Source organism: Neofelis nebulosa, chromosome 1 (assembly GCF_028018385.1).
Source record: "Neofelis nebulosa isolate mNeoNeb1 chromosome 1, mNeoNeb1.pri, whole genome shotgun sequence".
NCBI classification, from domain to species: Eukaryota; Metazoa; Chordata; class Mammalia; order Carnivora; family Felidae; genus Neofelis; species Neofelis nebulosa.
The window spans coordinates 148876774-148901364 of NC_080782.1; the positions used below are offsets into that span (position 1 = coordinate 148876774).

Consider the following 24591-nt stretch of genomic DNA (forward strand, 5'->3'; position numbering starts at 1 on the left):
TGAGATCATGATTGGAGCCAAAACCAAGTGTCAGACAATCAACTGAGCCACCCAGGTCCCCTTTCTTCAGCATTTTTAATTGATTCCATCAATTTAGGATAAAATTTTAACTTCTTCACATGGCAAATAAGCCTTTTGTTATCTGGCATCTGTGTTTGCCTCAAACTTGTAACAGATTATTCTCTTACTCATCAGTTCTGTACTTGAGTTCCCACAAAGTTCCTGATTATTACCAACCTGTACCTTTACACATGCATAGTCCCTCTTATTTAGAATGGTCATTTCCCCCTCTGGAGAGTTCCTATTCTTCCAAAGCCTGGCTTAGGCACACTGCCTCTGGAAAGCTTTGTCTCCAGGTTTCCTTGGCTAGGTTCCACCTTTCTTTCTTCAACCTGTGCAAACCCCTAACATACCTGCATTGCAACACAGTCATAATCTATCAATTTGCTTGTTAAAGCTATATTTACATACTGTGAAATAATTTGCTTCCTCGTTTGCTAGTCTCTCAACTCCATTCCATCCCCTTCCCCCAAATTCATGGCATCTCTAAGAGCTGTGTCTTTCTTCTTAAGACTACCAGTCTGTAGGGGCACCTGGTGGCTCAGTTGGTTTAGTGTCCAACTTTGGCTCAGGTCATGATCTCATGGTTTGTGAGTTTGAGGGCTGCATTGGGCTCTCCACTCTCAGCACAGGGCCTGCTTTGGATCCTCTGTCTCTCTCTCTGCCCCTCTTCTGCTCGCATTCTCTTTCTCTCTCAAAAAATAAACATTAAAAAAATTTTTTTAAAGACTACCAGTGTGCAGTATAGTAGCTGCCCCAGAACTAGGGCAAAAACAAAAACAAAAACAGAGTTGTTTATAATTGCCTTTTGTTTTCCTGAAATTGTGTGACACGTGAGCATACTAAGTGGAAAACCTACTAATGTCATGAAATCATTGACATATCTTTCAATCTTTTGGCACAGGTATTAGATTCATGGAACTTCTTTGGATAGCTCTTTCCCTATCTTTGGATAGCTATCTTTCTTTGGATAACTCATATCCATGGAATGTATATTTCCATGAAATATACATTCATGAATTCATGTATATTTAATAGCTTTAAATTTGAAATAATTGCTTAATGTACCTAGGATGACAGCTCCGTGTATAGCAGGTATACTTTCATGATAAACGACTTCACAATAAAAAATTCTGAGAACAGAATGAGTGATTGGTTAGAAAATTCCAAATTCACAGCAATTACTAGAAAGACCAAGGATGAAGAGAACAGACTTTTATTTCTATTTGTAAATGAAATCCATGCACAAAATTTGACATCAGGTCAGGAAAAGGACAAACCCCAGAAACTTAAGAGGTAGTTTATAGTTTTTTCTTCTTTTTTTATCTTTTATTTGGTCCTTTCCTCTAGAAGGGTATAATTTGATCGCATCTTTTATATGCTATTAAGTGTTAGTTGTAAAAAAGAAGTATTACTGATTTATGTCTTTTTAATGAAAAATCCAGGGCACACCTCCCCTCACCCAGATGTTTATGACAATCACATATGACCTCTAGCATACACTGCTGTAGAAAGAGAACAATTATTTTACAAATGCCGGAAGGGTCTCCGGTTGTGAATTCTTCATTTTAGGTTATTTTAAAAGTGCCTGATAGGCACGAACACTTTCTACTTTCCTCATTATCTATTACATAGTCAAGGCTTATCCTTGGAATCCGGAATCTGATGAGGCCTAGGTTACAGGAAGATTTTCCTATCTATTACATTTGTATTTTACGCATGTATTCTGCTGAGCTTTGGTTTAAGGCTTTCGCACATGCAAATCTACTTTCTAGGGGTTCTCTTCAATGTGGATTTTGTAATGATTAGTAAGGGATGACCTGTGGTTGAAGAGTTTCCCACATGTGTTACATTCATAGGGTTTCTCTCCAGTATGAATTCTCTGATGGGCAATCCGTGATGAGCTCTGTCTGAAAGTTTTCCCACATGTGTTACATTTAAAGGGCTTCTCTCCCGTATGAATCCTGCGATGCTGAATAAGAGCTGAACTTTGGCCAAAAGATATACCACATTCCTCACATCGATATGGTTTCTCTCCTGTGTGAATTCTCTGGTGGTTACTAAGGGATGAGTTACACCTGAACGTTTTCCCACACTCGTTGCATTTATAGGGTCTTTCTCCAGTGTGCATTCTCTGATGTTGAATGAGGGCTGAACTCTGCCTGAAGGCTTTCCCACACACTTTACATTTACACGGTTTCTCTCCAGTGTGAATTCTTTCATGGATGATCAGCGTTGAGTGGGAACTTAAGGCTTTACCACATTCATTACAGTTATAAAACTTCTCACCAGTATGAATTATTCGGTGTCTGTTCAGTCGAGAAATCGAAGTAAAACCTTTTCCACATTCGTTGCATCGATAGGGCTTTTCTCCAGTGTGAATTCTTTCATGCTGAATAAGAGATGCGCTCTGACTGAAGGCTCTCCCGCATTCACTACACTTAAAAGGTTTCTCTCCTGTGTGAATCCTCTGATGATAACGAAGGGATGAACTAGACTTGAAGGTGTTGCCACATTCATTGCATAAATAGGACTTCTTTCTGAGGTGAATTCTCTGACATCCAGGAAGGCCAGATGCCTTCCTACCCGGATTATATTTATGGGGATTTTCTCGAGCGTGGATTTTTTGATGTATAAAAAGGCCAGATCTCCTGCTGAAGGATTTACCACACTCTTTACATCTATAGGATTTCTCCACAGTATGGGTTCTTAGGTGTTTATAAAGGGATGTACTAAGAGTGAAGGCTTTCCCACATTCTTTACACACATAGGGCTTCTCTCCAGTATGAGTTATTTGATGTTGAATGAGAGCTGAACTTTGGTTAAAGGCTTTTGAACATTCTTTACATTTAAATAATTTCTCTCCACTGTGGTTTTTCTCATGCTTGCGAAGGGATGAAGTGTTAATGAAGGTTTTTTCACATATACTACATTTATAGCGTTTCTCTGCAGTGTTGATTTTTGGCTGATTAAGTAAATACGGATTCTGTTTGAAGCGGTTTCCTTGTATTTCACATTTTGGTGGTGTTTCTTCTCTGGGGACCATCTGTTGCTTAACAAGGACTGACTTTGGACTGAAGTTTTGGCCAAATTCAGCATTTTTATGGCTTTTTTCTACAGCAAGGATTTTTTTGTGGGTGACTAAAATTGTCTGGACACTTTCTTTTTTCTCTTGCCTTTTCTCTACTCTGTATTCATAAATGCAGGGTTTTTCTGATTTAAAGTCCCAGGGTCCATTCCTTTTGGATCTTCTCATTATCAGCTCTTGGAAGGAAGAATCTTGTGTTTGAGTTGACTTCGTGGTTTTGTGACTGCCCTTCCACCCTGGAGGGGAAGAAAAAACTAAAGATGTTTTTTGTGATACAGTATTTGGTTACTGAGACCAACTGTAGAGAATAAATAAGTTTTGATGATATTTAAATAAGGTCTTGGTATCTGGCCAAACATAAGAGGAAAACATAAGAAGAGGAAAACGTTAAGATTTAAGCAATACAGAAAAAGAATCAATGGGAACTGAAGTACTAGTGTGGAGAAAAGAATAAAACAAACCTATTTAAAGAAGGTGAGTGTAGGAGTGACCAGGGGAGCATGAGTTCAGAAAGGTAGTCTGGGATCAGAGTCCAAAGCCATGAAAGACTCCAAAATTATTTTCATAAACTTTCTCTTCATTGTGCGTAATCTATATCTGTAGTCCTTTCTACTTTCCCTCATGCCAAATTCCTTTGTATACTTCAGATTCAGTTCAGAAGTTAACGGAGTCCTTTCTTGACTGAGTTTCCACACTCCATTCCCCTTATTATAGCATTTACCACAGGATTTAAAAATATGTATTCTATACCTCTTTATTTTTTTAATGTTTAATTTTGAGAGAGACAGAGCGTGAGCAGGGGAGGGGCAGAGAGAGAAGGAGACACAGAATCCGAATCAGGCTCTAGACTCTGAGCTGTCAGCACAGAGCCCGACATGGGGCTTGAACCCATGAACCATGAGCTCATGACCTGAGCCAAAGTCAGACACTTAACCAACTGAGCCACCCAGGAGCCCTTATTACATACCTTTGTATTAGATATAATTATATATCTACCTACAGCTAAATATAAGACTTTCTTTTCTACCATAAGTGTTCTCTGCAACAAGTAGATTAACATGCCCAATTATAGAAACTCCTGATGGCATCTGAATTATATATGAAATGTTGCTAATTTTCCTTAATTACTTACATATTCCTGATTTGAACAATGTCAAATATTCTCAATTCCTTATCTCTCTCTCTCTCTGACACACACACACACACACACACACACACACACACACACACGATTCAAGCACTTGAAGTTACCTTCCCGGACAGGACATTACATGGGTGATGGGAGTTCATCAATGGGTGATTACACTCATGGCCAGTCCAAATAGGAACATGTTATAGTTAATCCAGAGGTGCCAGAGATAGGCATGATGCCAAAAAGGTGTGTGAAGCTGGGAAGGCAGCCTTGCTCATGCATCAAGCAAAAGAGGCTACGCAGACAGTGTAGAAAAGAGTCAAAGATAAACAAGGCAGGTATAAATATAAAAAGGTAAAAGAGACCTAACGTGCTAAAGTGGTGAAAAAAAACAAAACAAAACAGAATTGAACTCAACAAATCTTAAAATTGGGAGAGGATGCAGTTGAGAGTATTAAATTTTGCCAGGGGAATGGCTGTGCATTTAGTTTGGCATCTTCTCCTGGGCTAGAGGTAACTAAAAGGCTCCTATGGGGAATTCCCTTGTACTCTTGGTGGGAATGCAAACTGGTGCAGCCACTCTGGAAAACCGTGTGGAGGTTCCTCAAAAAATTAAAAATAGAACTACCCTACAACCCAGCAATGGCACTACTAGGAATTTATCCAAAGGATACAGGAGTGCTGATTTGTAAGGGCACATGCACCCCAATGTTTATAGCAGCACTATCAACAATAGCCAAATTATGGAAAGAGCTCAAATGTCCATCAACAGATGAATAGATAAAGAAGATGTGGTTTATATATACAATGAAAAAGAATGAAATCTTTTTATTACTCGGCAATGAAAAAGAATGAAACCTTGCCATTCGCAACAATGTGGCTGGAACTGGAGGGTATTAATGCTAAGTAAAGTAAGTCAGATAGAGAGAGACAGATATCCTATGTTTTCACTTGTATGTGGAATGAGAAACTTAACAGAAGACCATGGGGGAAGGGAAGGAAAAAATAAGTTACAAACAGGGAGGCAAACCATAAGAGACTCTTAAATACAGAAAACAAACTGAGGGTTGATGGGGGAGGGAAAATGGGTGATGGGCATTGAGGATGGCACTTGTTGGGATGAGCACTGGGTGTTGTAAGTGATGAATCATGGGAATCTACTCCCGAAGCCAAGACTACACTGTATACACTGTATGTTAGCCAACTTGACAATTAAAAAAAAAAATCCTTTGCATCTCACTGTGTCTGAGATTCCTATCTGACATTCCCTTTCTCACCTGTGTACAAATTCTCTCTGCTTGGTGAACATAGTATATTCTGCTTTTTCTTTTTTACTAGTTAAAAAAAATTTTTTTTTTTCACAGTTATTTATTATTGAGAGACAGGGAGAGACAGAGCATGAGCAGGGGAGGGGCAAAGAGAGGAGGAGACATAGAATCCGAAGCAGGCTCCAGGCTCCGAGCTGTCAGCTCAGAGCCTGACGTGGGGCTTGAACCCATGAACCGTGAAATAGTGACCTGAGTCGAAGTCAGATGCTTAACCGACTGAGCCACCCAGGTGCCCCTCTTTTCTACTAGTTTTACTTCTCAGTCTCCTTCATGAATAACTTTTTCTGTTCCCTTTTTAATATTTGGTATCCCCTAGGGTTTGGAATCCGCCCCCCCCGCCCACCACCACTCTGTACAACCTTCTTGATGAATTTTACCTGCACTCGTGTCTTTATTATTTATTGTAAGGGAAAGAGGAGCATTTTTACTTTTTGCCAACACCTTCCTCATCCCTTCTCCAACTCAGTCTTGCTAACTTAAGACTGGAGCCCTGAGCACTGGGTCAGATGCCTAAATGGTATTTTGTTTCTCATGTCTCACTGTTTGTGCCATGGTCTCCTAGTCTTCTGGCCTCAAGTCTTGGTATCTAGTAATTTAATCTCCATGCCGTAGCCAGAGTAATCTTTTTAAAATCCACATTTTAGCATGCTGCCAACTTCCTTAAGATCCTCCCAATTTATCTTCAACAATTCACATGTGAGGTCGAGTATCTAATACTTGGTGGGGCCTAAGTGGAGGCAGGGAGGAGAGAAATCACTCGGGAGGCTGCTGTAGTTAGGCAGCTGAGCAAGGGGATAGAGGAGGCACAGATAATGCAGCAGGATTATCATTTCAGGAACTGGTAGCAGGACCAGGCTTGCTGATGGATAATGTGTGGGGTACAGAACAGGAATGAAGCAGCTAAGAGACTATGCCTAGGTTTCTGGCTTGAAAACGATGAATGCTGCACAAGCTACCAGAAGACCAGGAGAGGGGCAGGTCTGAGGGGGCCTTCTATTTCAGATGTGTGTGTTGTGGCTGAGATGCTTTCACAGACCCTGATGCTGAGGCATTCAGTTGTTATGTATTTTGGAGCCTGAAGAAAAGGTCAGAGCTAGTCAGGTATTTGGGAGTCCTCCATAGATAAATTTTACTTAAAGCTGAAGAACTGAAAAGTCACTTAGGCATGGCAACACTAGAAGTCAAGAAAAGGAGGAAAATCAGATGCCAGAGGAAGAAAGTACTTCAGGAAGGAGTATGTGAGCAACTCTGGCAAATAATGTGGGGACTATAAACTTAACCCTGCTTGTGCCAAGATGGAAACAGTATGGGATTTAGTGACCATGCTTTTCGTGGATAGCGAGGAAGAAAGCCCCACTGGGGTGTACACAGGAAACAAAGGGAGGTGATAAAATAGAAACATCAAGTAGAGAAATGCTCTTGAAACGTCTTGTTTAAAGCCGAACAAGAAATTGGACATGGGATGGATGGATTTATTGACTTATTTTTTAGAGAGAGAGGGCATGTGAGTGGGGAGAGGGGCAGAGGGAGGGAGGGAGGAGGAGAGAAGGAAGGGGAGAGAGGGTGAGAGTGAGGGTGAGAGTGAGAGTGAGAGTGAGAGTGAGAGAGAGAGAGAGAGAGAGAGAATCCGAAGCAGGCACCACGCTCACCATGGAGCCAGACACGGGGCTTGACTGCACAACCCTGGGATCATAACCTGAGCCAAAATCAAGAGTCGGATGCTCAACTGACTGAGCCACCCAGGCACCTCATTTATCAAAAAGTTAAAAAGCACCTATAATATACCTCTATCCTAGGCACTGGTGATCCATAAGACATCCCAGATCCAGTAATGAAAAGAAACAGTTCAGGAGTTCCCAGTTTGGTATTAGAGACAAAGAAGAAATAGGATATCACATCATGTGATAATTTCTACGACAAAATTACAAGGTAGAAATGGACATGAATGTGAGCTTAGAGCACCACCCAAACTACCCTTAGTGGAGGGTGCCAGTAGGGAAGGGGTACAGGTGGTGGTTAGTTTTTTGGCAGAAACATATAAGATGGGATTTTAAAGGCTTAGATATAGGCTGGATAGTGTGAGGCCTAAAGCACCATCAAAATCTTTGAACTCAAACCAGCTTTCCAGACTTTGTTCCCACCTTATCCTGTAGGTGGACAGATTCAAAGTTATTTCTTTTTCTTTTTACTTTTTTAAATGTTTATATGAGAGTGAGCTCAGAGGGGGAGGGACAGAGAGAGAGAGGGAGACACAGAATCCAAAGCAAGCTCCAGACTCTGAGCTGCGAGCTGTCAGCAGAGTTTGACATGGGGCTGGAACCCACAAGCAATGAGTTCATGACCTGAGACAAAATTGGATGCCTAACCGACTGAACCACCCAGGCTCCCCCAGATTCAAAGTTATTCCTATAAAAACATCATATGCACTGCAGTCTCAGAGACTTTCTACTAAAATCCAAGGACTGAGGGAACTACATGCCAGAAATTATACAGAACACCATGACGGGGTAGTATACACATCTGCACACCTCCACCATGTCTGTGTTGGTGAAAAAGAAATGCTGTTCTCAAAATTTTGTTGCTAATTCTAACTTTTAAAGCTTTTTATTATGGAGAATGTTCAACATATACAAAAAGTAGAGCGAACTGTACAGTGAATTTCCAAGCTGGCTTCAACCATCACCAATGCTGTTTCATCTACTGCCTTGTTAGGAGTTGAACTGTGTCCCCCAAAAGGATAGGCTGAAGTCCTAACTTTCAGTAACTCAGAGTGTGACCTTATTTGGAAACTGTCTTTGAAGAGTTAAGTTAAGATGCGATCACTGAGTCCTCATCCGGTATGACTGGTGTCCTTATAAAAGGGAAGTGTGGACATAGGCATGCGCAGAGAAAAGACCGTGTGAAAGCACAAAGGAAGAACACCAAGTGACAAGAGAAGCGGAAACCAGAGTGGCACAGCTGTAAACCAAGGAACAAGGATTTTGGGCCACCCCCAGAAGCAAGGAAGGAATGTACCAGAGTCTCAGGGGGAGCGCGGCCACGTCAATACCTCGACTTTGGATTTCTAGCCTCAAGAACTGTGAGACACTAAATCTCTGGTGAAGCCACGCAGTGTGGGATTCTTAGAGCAGGCTGAACACAGTACTGCACACCCCTACATCTCTTCCAGTGTGTTGCGGGGGGACCAGGTAGGTCCCAGATACTCTATCATTTCACCCATCCTATGTCAGAACATGCTTCTCAAAGATAAGAACTCTACTTGTAAACATAACCACTTATGCTTACTGAGATCGGGAAACTGAAGGGACCCCATTAAGGACTGCCTTTTTTCTCCTGCCTCTATTCTTGCCATGACCTGCACCCCCGCCTTACGTGTGCCTTAATGTATGTCCTCCTTGTAAAGGTCAAGGAGTTAATGCTATCTTTGGAGTCTTCCAGCACAACAAGTAACATCTCAGGAGAGATGGGGCAGAGTCCTCAGGTACTTTAAAGACCACTGACTTGAGACACCTTGACCCAAGACTCCTGGCTCCAGGGAATAAGTGACTCACAGAGGGCACTTGAGCACTTGTCCTTGTTTCGACCAGTTCCTGGCTGCCTAAAAGCACGCACACGCCAGACCACTGTCCTTAGTAGAAGCCTTGCACCCCAAGCAAAGATGAGACACTCTTCTTCCCTGAGTCTCCCAGACACTCTGTATCTGTGCGCTCTCTGTATCTTCATAACTTTTGCTCTCACTTCCTCTTTGCTTGAGTTTGATTTCTATCTTGTGTGAAGCCAACAACCCTCTTGGTCCCACAGGACCACCTCTGGGTCCTCAGATCTGCCCTACCTATTGTTTGAAGTTATTATTGCCTATAAGCTAACTAAAAGCTGTGCACTAATTCCCGTGGGGGGAGAGGGGCAGTTCCCACACTACCAACAAGCAACAACCTAGGAATTCAACTCAATTCAACGAGCTACCTGGAGACAGCATCAGACCCTACAGGTTGAGGGCTCAGTCCTACAAGACTGTCCCCTGACCCCTTCACATACCAGTTGCAAGTCCAAATTTTCATCTGTGCTTCTGATCAATGGGCTATAAATTGGGAGGTTCCCACAACCCCCTCCTTAGTTTTAATTGAGTAGCATGGCTCCCAGAACTCAAATATTTCACTTACTAGATCACTCGTTTATTACAAAAGGATGTCACTCAGGAAAAGCCAGATGAGAGATGCATAAGGCAGTATTCAGGGGAAAGAGAGAGAAGCTTCCATGCCCTGAGTGCACCACTGTTCCTAAATCTCCAAATGTTCACCAACCAGGAAGCTCTCTGAACTCTGTCCTTTTGGGTTTTTATGGAGACTTTGTTACAAAGCCACAATTAATTAAATCATTGAATCATTGGCCGTTGCAATTGATTTGACCTCCAGTCCTCTCCCCTCCCCGGAGGTCAGGGAGACGAGACTGAAAATGCCAACCCTCTAATCACAGCTGGCTCTCCTGGCAACCAGAGCCCATTCTTAGGTGGGGTCCCAAAGTCACCTCACCAACATAACAAGTGATCATTATTGCTCTCATCAATAGGAAATTCCAAGAGTTTTGGGAGCTCTGTGCCAGAAACAGGGAGGAAGACCAAATATATATTGTTATAATTTAAAATATCACACCTAGAAATCATTAAGGATGTTTATTCAAACTGCTGTGATAGGGGCGCCTGGGTGGCTAAATTGGTTACGTGTCCGACTTCAGCTCAGGTCATGATCTCACAGTTTGTGAGTTTGAGCCCCGCGTTGGGCTCTATGCTGACAGCTCAGAGCCCGGAGCCTGCTTGGGATTCTGTGTCTCCCTCTCTCTCTGCCCCTTTCCAGCTTGCACTCTGTCTCTCTCTCTCAAAAAAAATAGAATTTAAAAAAAAAGTTTTTTTTTTTAAGTTCTCTTCATCCTTTCTTCTTTTTTGCCTTCACCTTATAGATAATCGCTTTTATTGATCTGCTTTTACTTTTTTTATTTTTGGTGGGGGAGGGTGGGGAAGGGGCATTTCCCTCCTTTTATTTTTTATTTATTTTTAATGTTTATTTTTGAGAGAGAGAGACAGAGCGCGAATGGAGGAGGGACAGAGAGGAGACCCAAAATCCGAAGCAGGCTCCAGGCTCTGAGCTGCCAGCACAGAGCCCGACACGGGGCTCAAACCCACAAACCGAGAGATCATAACCTAAGCCGAAGTTGAATGCTCAGCTGACTGAGCCGCCCAGGTGCCCCGCTTTTCCCTCCTTAAAAAAAAACCTAATCAAATAGACACTTCTGTTTTGGTGTCTCCTTCTTCCTTAGCTAAAAGTACTATTTTCTACACTTCCTATACTTTCCCCCACTTCTTAATAAATTGTGGAGATCACCCCAAAGTGGAATTTATGGAAGTCTTCCTCACAGAAGTCTGTGTGAATGTGCCACAGTTTATTCAACCAGATTGCTGTGAAGGACATTTGGGCTCTCACTGTAATACATCACGGACTTTACACGGGTAGGCGGTAAAGGTACAGCTTTACAGCTTTAAAGTGATACCCATCACGCGAATCAGCAATCATACCACCTATCAAATCGCAGTCCAAACTAGACCTGCTGGGCCAACATCATCCAGAGCTACTCCCCGGAACGAGGAAGCCCTCGATGTGCTGCCATGGAGGGTTTCAATACACATCAGGTGAAAAGGGCAAAATAACGTGTGCTGTGTGCTCTAACCAGAGTGGACAAAGGAAAACGGAAGTATACGGAGAAATGTCTGTTTATATGCACAGGAGGGCTCTTTCAATGCTGTTGCTATCTCTTCTTCAAATCTGATCTTCTACAGTATCTTGCACCTGTTCACTTCCTCCTGCCCATCACCCCTCAGGGGCTCTGTTCTGGCTTCTGTCCTCACCGCCACCCGCGCTAAGGCAGCCATGACCTCCTCATGGTTGAGACAAAATGTTCTCTGCAGTTCCCACCTAACTTACTTCTCAGCAGTGTATGACAGTGACCCCTTGTTTTCTTGGAGACGCTCTCTTCCTAAGCTACACATTCCAGCCTCAGTCTCCTTTGTGTACTCGTTGTCCTAGTGATGTTCAATCCTTGGGAGTTCCTCAGGGCTTAGTACTTGGACCTCAATTCTCCCTGCTCTGCACCCTTTCCACAGGCCAGCTTCCATTCCAAATATATACGTTAAGCAAGACTTCCGCTCTCCACACCCAATTATACAGGAGCCCACTGAACATAGTAACTTAGAGGGTTCAAAGACTCCTCAAATTCAGCATGCCTACGACTGAATTCGTGATCATTCCCTCCAAGCTGTATAAAGCCTTGTCTCTGTAATCAAAACTGTTAAGAGGCATCCTTAACCCCTCTCCCACAGCTAATCAATTTCCAAGACTTGTTCATTCTACCATCTAAATGGGTCTCACACTCCTCTACTTCTCCCCACCTCTACTGTTACCAACCTGCTGTAAGCCTTGACCTCAAGGACACCAGGCCTCCTAATTTTTCCTTCTGCAGGATACCTACATTTGTCTTCCCTGTGGGCCCATTTCTCTCCACCTGGCCATGAAATGCCAGAGTTCCTCGAGATTGAGTTCTGGGCCCTTTCTTGCTCTTACTGTACTCTGCACCCAGTCCATAGACTAATTCAAACTCACCCACTGTTTCAATTACCCAGTAACGACCAGGATTTCCCAAATTTACATTTCACACCCAGTCTATATTTTGAGGGGTAGTACTCCAAATCTAACAGGTTATTTGACCTCTCCCCTGGGATAACTGGGTCAATCAAAAGCAACTTAATTCATCCAAAACCTTATTTCTACCACCCCCCAAATCTGATCTCCTTGTAGGGTCACTATCTCAGTGAATGAAATCATTACCCATCCCAGAAAGAGCCACAAACCAAGCTCCCCTGATAACCCACTTCCTTTGTCTTCATATCGAATCTATCTCCAAGCCCTGCTTCTCTTATCTCCCAAGTGTCTCTGAGATTCGCTCACTTCTTTGTGTCTCCATAATCACCAGCCTAGCTGAGTCATTCACGTATTCATTAACTGGAAGCCTACCCTGACCGACACTGTTTTCAGTACTGGGGAAATGGCAGCAAATCAGACAATCCTGCCTGAGGGAGTTGATAGTCCAGAGAAGGGATAATGAATGAATTATGTACTATCATGCCATGAGAAGCACCCTGAGGAAAACAGAGTATGGTGAGGGGATACAGGATGTGGAGGGAGGGCAACAAGAATTGAGCTGGATCTATTCAAGAAAGTACCACCTCAAGGAAGTGTCAGTGGGCTTGTGGACATCAGGAAGAAGAATGGGGAGGGAAAAACAAGTGCAGAGTCCCCGGGGTGGGAGTCTGCCTGGCCTGCCTGACCCTGCAGGGTGGCCACAGTGATTACAGTCCTCAGATGAAGGGCAGAGCAGAAGGAGGGGAAGGTGAAGAGACAGCCAGGGCTAGACCATGTAGGCTCCAGATGCCACTCTGGGGACTCTGGATTGTGCTCCATGTGATGGAAGCCATGAGCAGTTTGTGCATGAGAGTGAGATGACCTGACATTTTTACATTTTTTTTTTTAACATTTATTTATTCTTGAGAGAGAGAGAGGCAGAGCATGAGCAGGGGAGGGGCAGAGCGAGAGAGGGACACAGGATCTAAAGCAGGCTCCAGGCTCAGAGCTGTCAGTACAGAGCTGGACACAGGGCTCGAACCCACAAGCTGTGAGATCATGACCTAAGACAAAGTTGGACACTCAACTGACTGAGCCAGCCAGCTGCCCCATAATTTACCTTTTAATAGAGCATTCTGGCAGCTACAAGAACAGATGCTGGTGGCAGTAGGGAGGTGCAGGGCCATGCAGGGGTCTTGTTGGGGAGTCAAAGGGACAAGGACAAGACTGACCTGAACATACTGGACATGGCTCCGGAGCACCTGGGCTCTTTTACCTCTTAAGAGATTCACTCTTTAAACCACTACCTGCTGGGTCACTAGGCTGCTAAGGGCAGCACTTTCGTGCAAATTAGAAGACCCCTGCCCCCTGTGCAGGGGCAGTCCTTGCACAGCTTGGTGGGTGGAAGGCAACTCCCAGGTCGCCCCCTGGCTGACCACGTGGCCCAGGTTCAGTCCACCCTACAAGGCTTCTTGCCTTCAGATAACAAAGGAAGAGAAAATGACGGAGAAAGAAGAACATATTTTCATTGGAGGTAATTGTTTACCTAGATCATTCTTGCATTTTTAAAAATATTTATTTTGAGAAAGAGTGAGCAGGGGAGGGGCAGAGAGAGAGAGACAATCCCAAGCAGGCTCCCTACTCAGCAAGGAGCCCCATGCAGGGCTCGATCTCACAACCAAGATATCAGGACCTGAGCTGAAATCAGGAGCCAGTCACTCAACCAACTGAACCACCCAGGTACCCCTCCCTGCATTTTTTGAATTTTAGATTTCAAGAATAGTTTGACTTTTGGGTGTAAAGCAAACTCATGATGTGTATCACCTGATTACAACTCTTCCAGAAGAGCACAACCTCAGTGATTACAGTTTAGCCTCATAGACTCAGAAGAGACACACACCCTGCGTGCCATCTCCTTCCATCTCTCAAGTTAAAGCCTACATACCTGGGATGACAGTTCATTTTTGTTTTTTTGTTTTGTTTTTCCTATTTGTGAATAGTATTGAAATAAAAGTAATTTTTTTTAAAAGAGGATATTTGGAGGCAGTTAGAGGTTCTAGGAGTCCTACCCCAGGAGCACGGGCTTTTCCATCACTGGCTGCCCAAGGGGAAGGTTTTGGTTTGGGTCTAGAGTGAACAAGCTGAGGCACTCCCATGAACACCGGCTCCCTCACCCGTGCTCGCAGGGGAGTGAGCTGCCCTCGGGAGGGGAAGCTGCTCTGAGGTCCCCTCAGTCCAGACAGATGGAGCCCCCCAACCCCCCAGGGGTATAGGACAGACACAGCCACATGCCCGGACTTCCAGGGTGGCCCATGTGACTTCCACCTCTGAGGGAAGAGAGGGAGTTCATTCCATCCAGAGACACCCACATACTGGTCAGCTGTGATGTCCTTATGTCCGTCCGACGTCCACCCACGGTCTACCCACGTCCCACCCAGGGACGTCTCCCCAGAATGGAGGAGGAGGCTGACCGGACTCCTACCCCACCACCCGGTGGCCCCAGAGCCTCTCAGGACAGCTTTGGACTCTAGTCACACAATCTATTCCCCTTAACTGAACGAATACTCACTTCACTCAGATTCGTTAATGGATCAGAGGCTCCTGAGGTCAGGGCAAAGGGAGCCCTGCTCTTCCTCTGACCTTCCATGCCAGACCCGGCTCACACCCAACAGTGGGACTGAGGACCCTCCTCAACCCCACCTGGTTCCCTGATGGCCTGCATTCTCTGATCACTTCGTGGTGGCCTCTACCAGCTTCCACAGAACTCTGATTCCATAAGTCAGTGTTTAAAAAAAAAAAAAAAAAGAAAGAAATCCGGGGGCTCCTGGGTGGCTCAATTGGTTAAACATCTGGTTAAATATCTGACTTGGGCTCAGGTCATGATCTCACGGTTGGTGGGTTCGAGCCCTGAGTGGGGCTCTGTGCTGACAGCTTGGAGCCTGGAGCCTGCTTCGGGTTCTGTCTCTCTCTCAATCTCTCTCTCTCTCTCTGCCCCTCCCTCACACACTCTCTGTCTCCCTCAAATAAATAAATGCTAAAAAACCAAAAAACAAAAACCAAAAAACAAAGGTAGTTCCCATATCAAAAACCTCAACTTACTGTAGGAATAAAGCTACCGGGGCCTGGGGGCTGGGGAATGCGTCTGCCCATCCCATGGGTCCTCTGTGGGGCCCACAGCGTGGGGGGCCGTCACTGACTCATGTGGACCTGAGGACAGCCGGGACCAGTCCCCACTTCCATGCCAACAGGCTCCCTGTCTGCTGCAGGCTGATCTCTGCAGAGGGTAAACCCGGGTCCGTGGCCAGGTACTTCCGACTCCTCATGCACTGTGCATGGCTCTCGGACACAGTCCAAATCCTGTGTCCGGGCTTCCCTGGCTCAGTGGGATCTGGTCCCTGCTGCTCTCTCCTGGCTCCCATCAGCACCTGCTGGCTTTCTTTGTCTGCACAAACACACATGCCCTTTTCTGTGCCTGGACTATTTCTCTGCATCCTCAGATCCCACCTTCCTACCCCACCACCCGGTGGCTCAGTCTCTGGGTGGCTCAGCCAGTTGGGCGTCCGACTTTGGCCCAGGTCATGATCTCACGGTTTGTGGGTTCAAGCCCCACGTCAGGCTCTGTGCTGACAGCTCAGAGCCTGGAGCCTGCTTTGAATTCTGTGTCTTCTCTCTGCCCTTCCCTACTCATGCTCTGTCTCTATCTGTCTCTCAAAAATAAACATTGAAAAAAAATTTAAAAAAATAAACTCCAATTATTACCACATTGGCCCCCTGAACTTAGGAACTAAACTAAAAGATTCTGCCTGCCTGCTTACCTTTTAGAGACAAACTAACTGCTGGAACAGAAAAAGAAACATCTGAGGAGGCTGCCTGAGCAGATCACCTGAGCAGATCAATCCACAGTGCCAGAAATGACCTTGATCTCTCTATGGCGCTAGAATCCCTTTCTCTATATCCATCCCAAGCCCTAATAAAAGCAGCCTTATTTCCCTTGTTCCTGGAGATGTGGCTTTGTAAATTATTTTCCACAATCTCCTTGCTTCTACAAATAAAGCTGACCCTGTGAGATAGTACCACCTGGTGTAGTCTGTCTACACCTCACCAAGTAGTCGGCCCACTTTGGTTCAGTAACAAAATTGCATAAGGACTCCATGAATATATTCTCTGTGAAATATTCAGGTTCCACATAAATAAAGCCCTCTTTCATCCTGCCCATTCTTGATCCCTACCCCTGCCCCCATTCTCGATTCTGTTCCAAGTAGGACTACTGTTACCAGCTAAGGTGTGTCCCCTAACCTTTCTCTCTGCACTTCCACGCATATTATACATACAAACAGCCTCGTAATTTTCCTTAAACACAAATGGGGGCACATCACCATCATGCTCTGTGACCTGCCCTGGAGCTCTGGCCATACCAGCGTGCTCTTGTCTGACATGGCGCTCCATGCCAGGGCAAGGGACTTGCCACAGCTTCTTAAGCCATGCCTTTATTGGAAGACCTCTACATGTTTCAGATTTAGGCCAATTTTTCTAAAACACCAAGACCATATCATTCTCCTGCTTAAAATCCTTTCTTTCCATGGGACAGTCCATCTCCAAGAATCTTGTTGAAGCACATTGTAACATGGCCCCTGCTAGCTTTCTGACACCCTTTCCTTTCTCAGCTCCTGGTCTCACATGCATCCCCTGAGCCTCCGTCAGAATGAATTCTTTGCCATTCTTCAAATACACTGTTTGCTGACTGAATACCTGATGTGCCGCTCTCCTCTGAGAACAGGAAAGAATAAGAGGAGATCCCGGGAGATTCACTTGGGAAGTGATTCCCGCAGAATAAGAGGAGGCTCCTGTCTGGGGCCTTAGTGTCCCCTCCCTGCCACTTCTTGAGGACAGAGAAACTTCCCCAACCAACATCTCCAAGCCCCACCATCACTTAGCAAACAGACTGCTGCCCAAAAAGGTTCCCGGGCTCCTCCGTCCCAGCCACTCACCTAGAGAGGGGCCTCCAGGACTTTCTTTCTCTACCTTCCAGGGATCTTCTCCTTGCTGCAACAGGGAGATCACTTTTGGTTTGGAAAACAGGAGTCCTGCTCATACACAAACAAAAAGAGAGAGACAAAAAAGACTTGGTTTTGTTTTGACTCAAAGAGGCATCATAGACCTGAGCAGAAAACTCAGGGCATGTTACAAAGAGCTTCTGGGGGTGCTCCAGCTGTGCCCCCACGATGTTGAGGGCATAGTGCGGGGAAAGGCAAGGGACCTGTAGGACATGGCTGTGCAATAGTTGTATGTTAGGGAAACATGATAAATCTGCAGCTTTAATAACATTAGCTTTCCATAGAAAAGGGAATATGTTAGATGTACAGACTAAGTTAATACTTATAAACGTGAGGAGGGCACCTGTTGGGATGAGCACTGGGTATTGTATGGAAACCAATTTGACGATAAATTTCATATTAAAAAAATACTTATAAACAGGTACCTATGGAAAGGATTATGAACAAAGTAGCTTGCTGAAGATGAGGAAACACTGACTCCCTTTCTACAATGGTAGCCGTCAGCAAACTATGGGTCATAGGCCAAGTCTAGACCACTGTTTATTTATGTATGGCCCTCTGAGCATGGTGGTATATGTTACAGAAACCAAATGTAGTTCACAAAGCCTAAAATATCTTCCAGCTGGCCCTCTGCAGAAAAAGCTTGCTGACCCCTAGGAAAGCCAAGCAAGAAAGGTAAATGGTAGGTCCAATGAACAAAGCCCTCTGTTGAGAGGGGTGCAAACAAACCCCAGAACAATCAGTGAAATGACTCCCAAACTGTGAGGAAACTTCTAGTGTGCAATTATAGACCGGGAAGGGGAGGATTATCAATACCACCTCCTTCATTTCCACGTGTGGGGTAATTCCATGCCTATAAGAGGGGAAAATGTGTTTAACATTTATTTATGGTGATCTGACACAAACCTAAGTGTAAAACTCAACTAAAGGTTTTTTTGTTTTGTTTTGTTTTGTTTTTTGAGAGCATGAATGGGGTAGGGGGCAGAGAGAGGGACAGAGAATCCCAAGCAGGCTCCATGCTGAGTGTGGGCTCGATGCCATGACCTGATGATGAAATCATGATCATGACCTGAATCGAAATCAAGAGTTGGGACGCTCAACCGACTGAGCCACCCAGGTGCCCCTCAACTGAAGTTTCTGATGACCCATGCCTTTTATCCAAGGAAGCAGGTGCTGACTTATCCTAATTTCTGAATCTTTTTTTATCTACAAGAGAAAATTTCCTTACCCAATGAGACCAGGTTACTATAGTTCTCCAGCATCACGTCCTGGTACAAGTTTCTCTGAAAAGGACCCAGCTTTCTCCACTCATCCCGCGTAAAGAGCACAGCCACATCCTCGAACGTCAGTGACACCTGTAATGACAAGCCATCCCAGCTCACCTAGGACCTCCCATCATGCAGAGTGAAGAAGGTGGCAGTGGGGGGTAGATGGGCTCCCATGAATGCTCCTGATGTTATTCTGGTTTCTGAAGGTTTCAGGTCATTTGTTTAATGAACAATCAGCCAGTGACCAATATATACTGAAGTGTTCATGAAAGCATGAATTGTTAACCAGTCCCTGTGTTAAACACTGTAAGGAGATGTGGGGAGGAATTAAGGACATTAGTGGGAATGTTAATTAGAATAACATTTCTGATGACAATTTGATAATAGATATTTAAAGACTTAAAATGTGTGGATCTTTTAACTTACCAATTACTATATTTGCATCACAATGAACAGTGTGCAAAAATGCACCTCCAAGGTGTTTATCATGATGTTACTGATAAAATCACTGCAGGCTTAAGTTAGGTTAACTAACTTGAGATGCTATCTTGAAGCCAGAGGACAATAATAATGGACAAATAATAATGGACAATATTATTTATTGAAAGCTTTCTTTGGACCAAGCTCTTCTTAAGAGATTTGTATTAACTTTTAGTGTAAATACTTATCTTTACAACAACCCTATAAAATAGGTACTATATTGCCCCCATCTTACACAAGAAAAAAAAGAAATTTGTCCAAACCAAACAGCTGGTATAGAGGAAGACTCACTCCCCCTGTGTATCGACTCTCAATACTACAATACTGCTTTACTTTTGACACCAGACATGTGTGTTTTCCACACGCCAAGCAATTGTGTGACACCAGCTAGGTGTCTTATGATTTAATTCCATTCTCATGCCATCTACCTGGAGAGAGAGCCCGATTCCACAGGCTAAGGCTCAGTCCCACAAAACTGCCTCAACTTCAGATGCCAATCCCAAGTCCAGATGGTAACCTGTGCTTCTTACCAAATGGCTATAAATTGCACAGGTTTCCACCACCCCCCTCCTCAGGTTTAATTAACTCGCTCAAGTGGTAAATGCAGGGAAAGTGCCACAATGCAGGAAAACATTTACTTAATAGATTATTGGTTTATTCCAAAAGGATATTATTGAGAACAGACCCGGGAAAGAGGTGAAAGGTATGCGGGAAGGGTGTAGAGCTTCCACACCCTCCCTGGATGCACCACTCTCCCCACCGACAACTCTTCACCAACCCAGAAGCTCTTCAAACCATGTCCTGGGTTCTTATGGCCGCTTCATTACATAGGCACAATGGATCAAATCACTGGCCATTACATAGGCATGAATGGCCCCGGGCTGGGGTAGAGAGCCTGAAAGATCAAACCCTCTAATCAAGGTTGGTTCCCCTGATTGGACTGGATCCTTAGGGGCTTTTCAAAAGTCACCTCATTCATATCAACTTTGGCTTGGTTGAAATGACTTGTTATGAGTAACAAAACACAGCAATTTCACCTTTGTTGCTCTGAAGTTATTTCAAGAATAAAAACCAACTATTATTCATCATTTAGCTTCCAAACCCTTATAATCTCCTATGTGCCAGGAACAGGAATGAAGACCAAATATATATTTCATACTATGAATCACAATATCACAGCTGGCACGGGTAGAGGTAAAACTGCAATTTGGAGGACGTCCAAGGCTCCATTCTTAACCATTCTGCAAAACTGCCTCTCAATGTCTACCTCAAGGGGTTAAGAAATAAATGGGATAATCTATACAATGGAGATGGATGGTGGTGATAGTCGCACAACAATGTGAATGTACTTAATGCCACTGAATTATACATGCAAAAAAAGCTAAGGTGATGTCATGTATATTTTATTATAATAAAAAAGCTAAAATGGTAAAACAGATGCATACCTATGTACGTAGGTATTCACACAAAAAGTGAATAGAAAAGGATTCTGATGGACATATACCAAAAGGGTGACAGCAACTATCTCTTAATGCTGGGTTAAGAGTGATTTCACTTTCTTCTTTATGTATATATTTTTTATTTTCTGAAATTTAATTATTTTTTTTAAAGTTTATTTATTTTTGAGAGAGAGAAAGAGAGTGCAAGTGAGCGTACAAGCAGGGGAGGGGCAGAGACAGAGAGGGAGACACAAAATCCAAAGCAGGCTCCAGCCTCTGAGCTGTCAACACAGAGCCCAACGTGGGGCTTGAACTCACAAACTGCAAGATCATGACCTGAGCCGAAGTTGGAGTCTTTTTTTTTTTTTTTTTTTAAATTTTTTTCAACGTTTTTTATTTATTTTTGGGACAGAGAGAGACAGAGCATGAACGGGGGAGGGGCAGAGACAGAGGGAGACACAGAATCGGAAACAGGCTCCAGGCTCCGAGCCATCAGCCCAGAGCCTGACGCGGGGCTCGAACTCACGGACCGCGAGATCGTGACCTGGCTGAAGTCGGACGCTTAACCGACTGCGCCACCCAGGCGCCCCCGAAGTTGGAGTCTTAACCGACTGAGCCACCCATGCGTGCCTATTCTCTGAAATTTTAAACATAAGCATGCAATACATGCATAAAAAGGTAACTTAGAAATAGTTAATATAGATATATAGAAATAATCTTAGCCCTCATAAGAATTTACGATCCAACTGATAGACCAGAAGAAAACCGTGTGCAATGATTTGCTCAATGAAATTGTGTAGCTGGACAGGCCTGTATGCCGTTTCCCAGTTCAATCCTCATTTTAGAGACGAGAACCAGAAGGTCCAGGGCAGTCAAGACCCAGGTCACGTACTTTCTTAGTAGCAGAGGCAGGACAATAATTCAAGTCTGCCTTTAACCCAGCACTCGGTATATTCTCTCTTTGCTCTTAAACACCCTGTCACTGACTTTTACACACAAGCCTGTGCAGGTGACAAAAGGGTGGCAGGTGAGGTTAGGGAGAATGCCACGAGGATTCACTCACACACAGAGATGGAGAAGATTCTGGCCAAGAGAGCAACATGGCTCCAATGGAATGGAAGAGGAAAGCCTTAGAGAAAAGCAGCCGGAACGTGCAATGGCAGGCCTCGGCCCAAAGATCAGACACTAGCGAGTTTCATGGGTCCGAAACACAATGTCACAGTGAAGGGTGGTGACACGGGGGCTGGGTCTGCCCTGAGTTCTGAGAGAGGCACCAGGGGAATGGCTGGACAGTAATGAGCATGAACCCAGAGGCCAGACACACTTGGGTTTGAATTCAGGTCACCAGGCTTCCTTGAGCCTCCATTTCCCCATATGTAAAATAGGGATGATAATTGCTGTGCAGGCAGGAGAGTGAGAACAAAGGCAAAGCCCTCAGGAAGTCCCCCCATGGGACATTAACTGCTACTGTCAGGTGAAGGTGAGTCATGGAAGGACCTGTATCTCCCGGGTCCTGGAAACACTGGATGGCAGTTCCCGTCTGTCAGCACTGATGTTACTACTGCAGTAACATCATCACCTCCTACAGCCGCCACACAGTGACCATCTGCGAGGGCCCGGCCCGATCTAAACACTTTCCATGCACTTGAGTTCACGTGATCCTCTCACCTGCCCTATGAGATAGACATGGTTGTGATCCCCACTTGCCAGGTGTGGAAATAGGCACAGAGAGATGGAGCTATTTGTCCAAGGCCCAGAGACAACAACCAAGGAGATGGGTTCAAATCCGGCAGTCTGGCTTAAAAGCCCCGCTTGTCAGCCACTGGATACCCTCTCTCCACTACTGATACCCCACGAAATCCTCCCCGCTGCTTCCTGAGGAGTCTTCTTTCTGCCCTCGCAGTCAAGAGACCTCTCCAACTGTGTCCCCTCCAACATGGCTATTCCTTGTTCATGCCCGGGCCTCCCGGGATGGGGTCCCTCCCCCGTTCCACAACATGAAGATGAAAATGGCAGGTCAAGAACAGTTTTCAAGAGAATGCGGAAGCAAGGCACATGATCCACAAGGTTAAGAGGGAGAAAAAACACTATAAATGATGGGTTGGAGAAACCTAGGGAAGGTATAATGGGAAACTCAGGAATGGAAAGAAAAAGCCAAGGGTAGGGAGGGAGACCAGAGTAAGCCAAGGAAGCAGGGCCAGAAAGGAACTGCCGAATGTGCACGTTTGTTTGTTCTGCCCCCACGTGGCATCTTACCTGTCAAGTTAGTAATCATACACTCAATTGAGATTAATGAATAAAAAGTAGTGTCTGTTAGGAAAAGAAAAGAGAAACATTAGACATGCATTGGCAGGGAGGAGGTTAGCATTCCCTACATAATCCACCATCTAACAAGGTGGGCCAGGAAAAAGGGCTTGAGTTCCAGGTCCTGCAGAAGATTGTACTGAGTAGAGAATTTCAGTTTGAGGATTAAAAAAAAAAAAACAAAAAACCTGTTTCTAAATCTTAGGTAGCAATGAACTCACTTGAGACCTTGCTTCCCTCTGTCCAATAGCCATATCTTCTTTCTGGGCTCTTCCCTTAGGATGGGTGGAGTCTCCAGAAGGCAGATCTGAAAGAAGAAAAAGGGAGCCAGGAGGGAGAAGCCCCTTCTGCTTTCAAACCCCCTCAGAATCACCAAATCTGAAATCCTCACACCACCTGAGAATGACCCCATGTGCCCTCAGAGAGGGAAGTAAGGAGCTGGGAGCAGAAAGGACCAGAGAAGTGCCGGGTCGCTCTGGCTCAGAGAAAAAAAGGGTGTAGGACTTTATCAGCAGCGGCAGCGACTCACTGAATCTCACCGCATGCCAGGGACTGCCAACAGTGGTTTAGTCCCGCAGCACAGCTGCCATTGTCAGCACCCCCATTCTACAGATCAGGACATCGAGGGTAGAGCGGGAGCACCTTGCCCCATTTCACACAGCCAGGGAGGGTGCACTGGGATCTATACCACGCGCCTCCAGAACACCTGCCCCAACCTCGCTGCCTGCATGGGACAACTTTTCTCCACCTCAAGCTTTCCCCACCCAACTCCCCTCCTGTCAAGGAATCTCCAGATTTTTGGAGAAAACTGCTTCGGAAAGGGATGACATCAGTTTTCCTATGGCTGCTATCTTGAGAACAGGCACAGAAACCGAAAACCTCGGTTCCAGTCGAGGATCTGCCGTGGGGGGAAGCGGACAACTCACTTCTGGCGGAAAACGCATCTCTGCGCCCGCCGTCCAGAGGGCAGTGCCGCCGGTGAGGGGCGGAAACACAATTCCTCACGTTCGCTGACAGCCGTCAGCCGGTAGCCGGGCAGGTAGCGTGCCGGGAACCGGTTGGGAAGGAGCGGGAGGGGGGCCTGGGCCAGTGGGGACAAGTGCCCGACCTGCCGCGGTCACGGGCACGACCGCGGGACGGCCGGTGCCGGGCGGGCGGGCACATAGGGGGTGCCCGGCCCCTGTCCCGCCTGCAACCACAAAGGCCCCGCTCGCGCCTCCCGGGCCTGTGCCCCGCGCCCTGGCGCCGCATCCTCCCGAGGCCCTGGTCCTCCCTCTCTCCTTTCGGCATTCGGCCGACCCTCGGCCGCTCACCTCGCCCTGGCCTCGGAGGTTCCAGGAACCGCGCCTCCCCGGCCGTACGCCGCCGGCGGAGGCTCCGACGCCGCCCCAGCGGAAAGCAGCCCGGGTAGGGGACTTGTCCCCGGGCGATACTGGACCGACTTCAAGCCCCGTAGCTGTTAGCTCTGGCAGCAAATACCCAGAGTCCCGCGCAGGTCCGGAGAGGTGGGGAAGGAGGCGGGTTAGTAATGGCCGCAAAGCTTCTGGGGAATGTAGTCCACGCGAGGACTCATGCATTCTGGGAAGTGTAGTTCTCCGTGCTGGTCGGTGAGGCGGGGCCCAGGCGAGCTTGTCACGTGCCCAGCTCTCACTTCCGGGCTTGGGGTGACACTCCTTGGGCTGCGAGGCAGTGGCTCTGGGTTCCTGGGGAAGGAAACTGAAGTTCGCTGAGAGTGGTGCCTTATGATAGTAAGGCAAGTAGACAACCACGAGA

At 45.6% G+C, this 24591-nt stretch overlaps 1 protein-coding gene across 3 annotated transcripts; it reads right to left on the minus strand.

The window, feature by feature from the left end:
* Window positions 1–1260: 1260 nt before the first annotated feature.
* On the minus strand, window positions 1261–24323 carry ZNF354A (zinc finger protein 354A). Of its 3 annotated transcripts, none has more exons than XM_058739097.1 (5): window positions 24132–24323; window positions 23040–23125; window positions 18556–18682; window positions 17262–17357; window positions 1261–3384 (listed from the first exon to the last, which is right to left on the minus strand). In XM_058739097.1, the coding sequence occupies exons 2-5, from the start codon at window positions 23070–23072 to the stop codon at window positions 1832–1834; spliced, it is 1809 nt and encodes a 602-aa protein (XP_058595080.1). In that variant the 5' UTR covers window positions 23073–23125; window positions 24132–24323; the 3' UTR covers window positions 1261–1831. The 3 variants fall into 3 exon arrangements, with proteins under 3 accessions (XP_058595080.1, XP_058595090.1, XP_058595100.1); XM_058739107.1 differs by lacking the exon at window positions 24132–24323 and adding an exon at window positions 22771–22824 and having other exon boundaries at window positions 23040–24101; XM_058739117.1 differs by lacking the exons at window positions 17262–17357; window positions 18556–18682; window positions 23040–23125; window positions 24132–24323 and adding an exon at window positions 7394–7460.
* Between the last annotated feature and the right edge of the window lie 268 nt (window positions 24324–24591).

Bases quoted from the DNA above. Each gene is read 5' to 3' on its own strand.
- ZNF354A (XM_058739097.1), bottom strand. From the start codon at position 23,072: ATGGCTATTGGACAGAGGGAAGCAAGGTCTCAA. The intron at 17,358-18,555 runs GTAAGGAAATTT...GTGTATGAGCAG, and splicing joins TAGTAACCTGGTCTCATTGG to GACTCCTGTTTTCCAAACCA. The intron at 3,385-17,261 runs GTGAGTGGCTGG...CTTCCCCTCCAG, and splicing joins TCCTGGAGGCCCCTCTCTAG to GGTGGAAGGGCAGTCACAAA.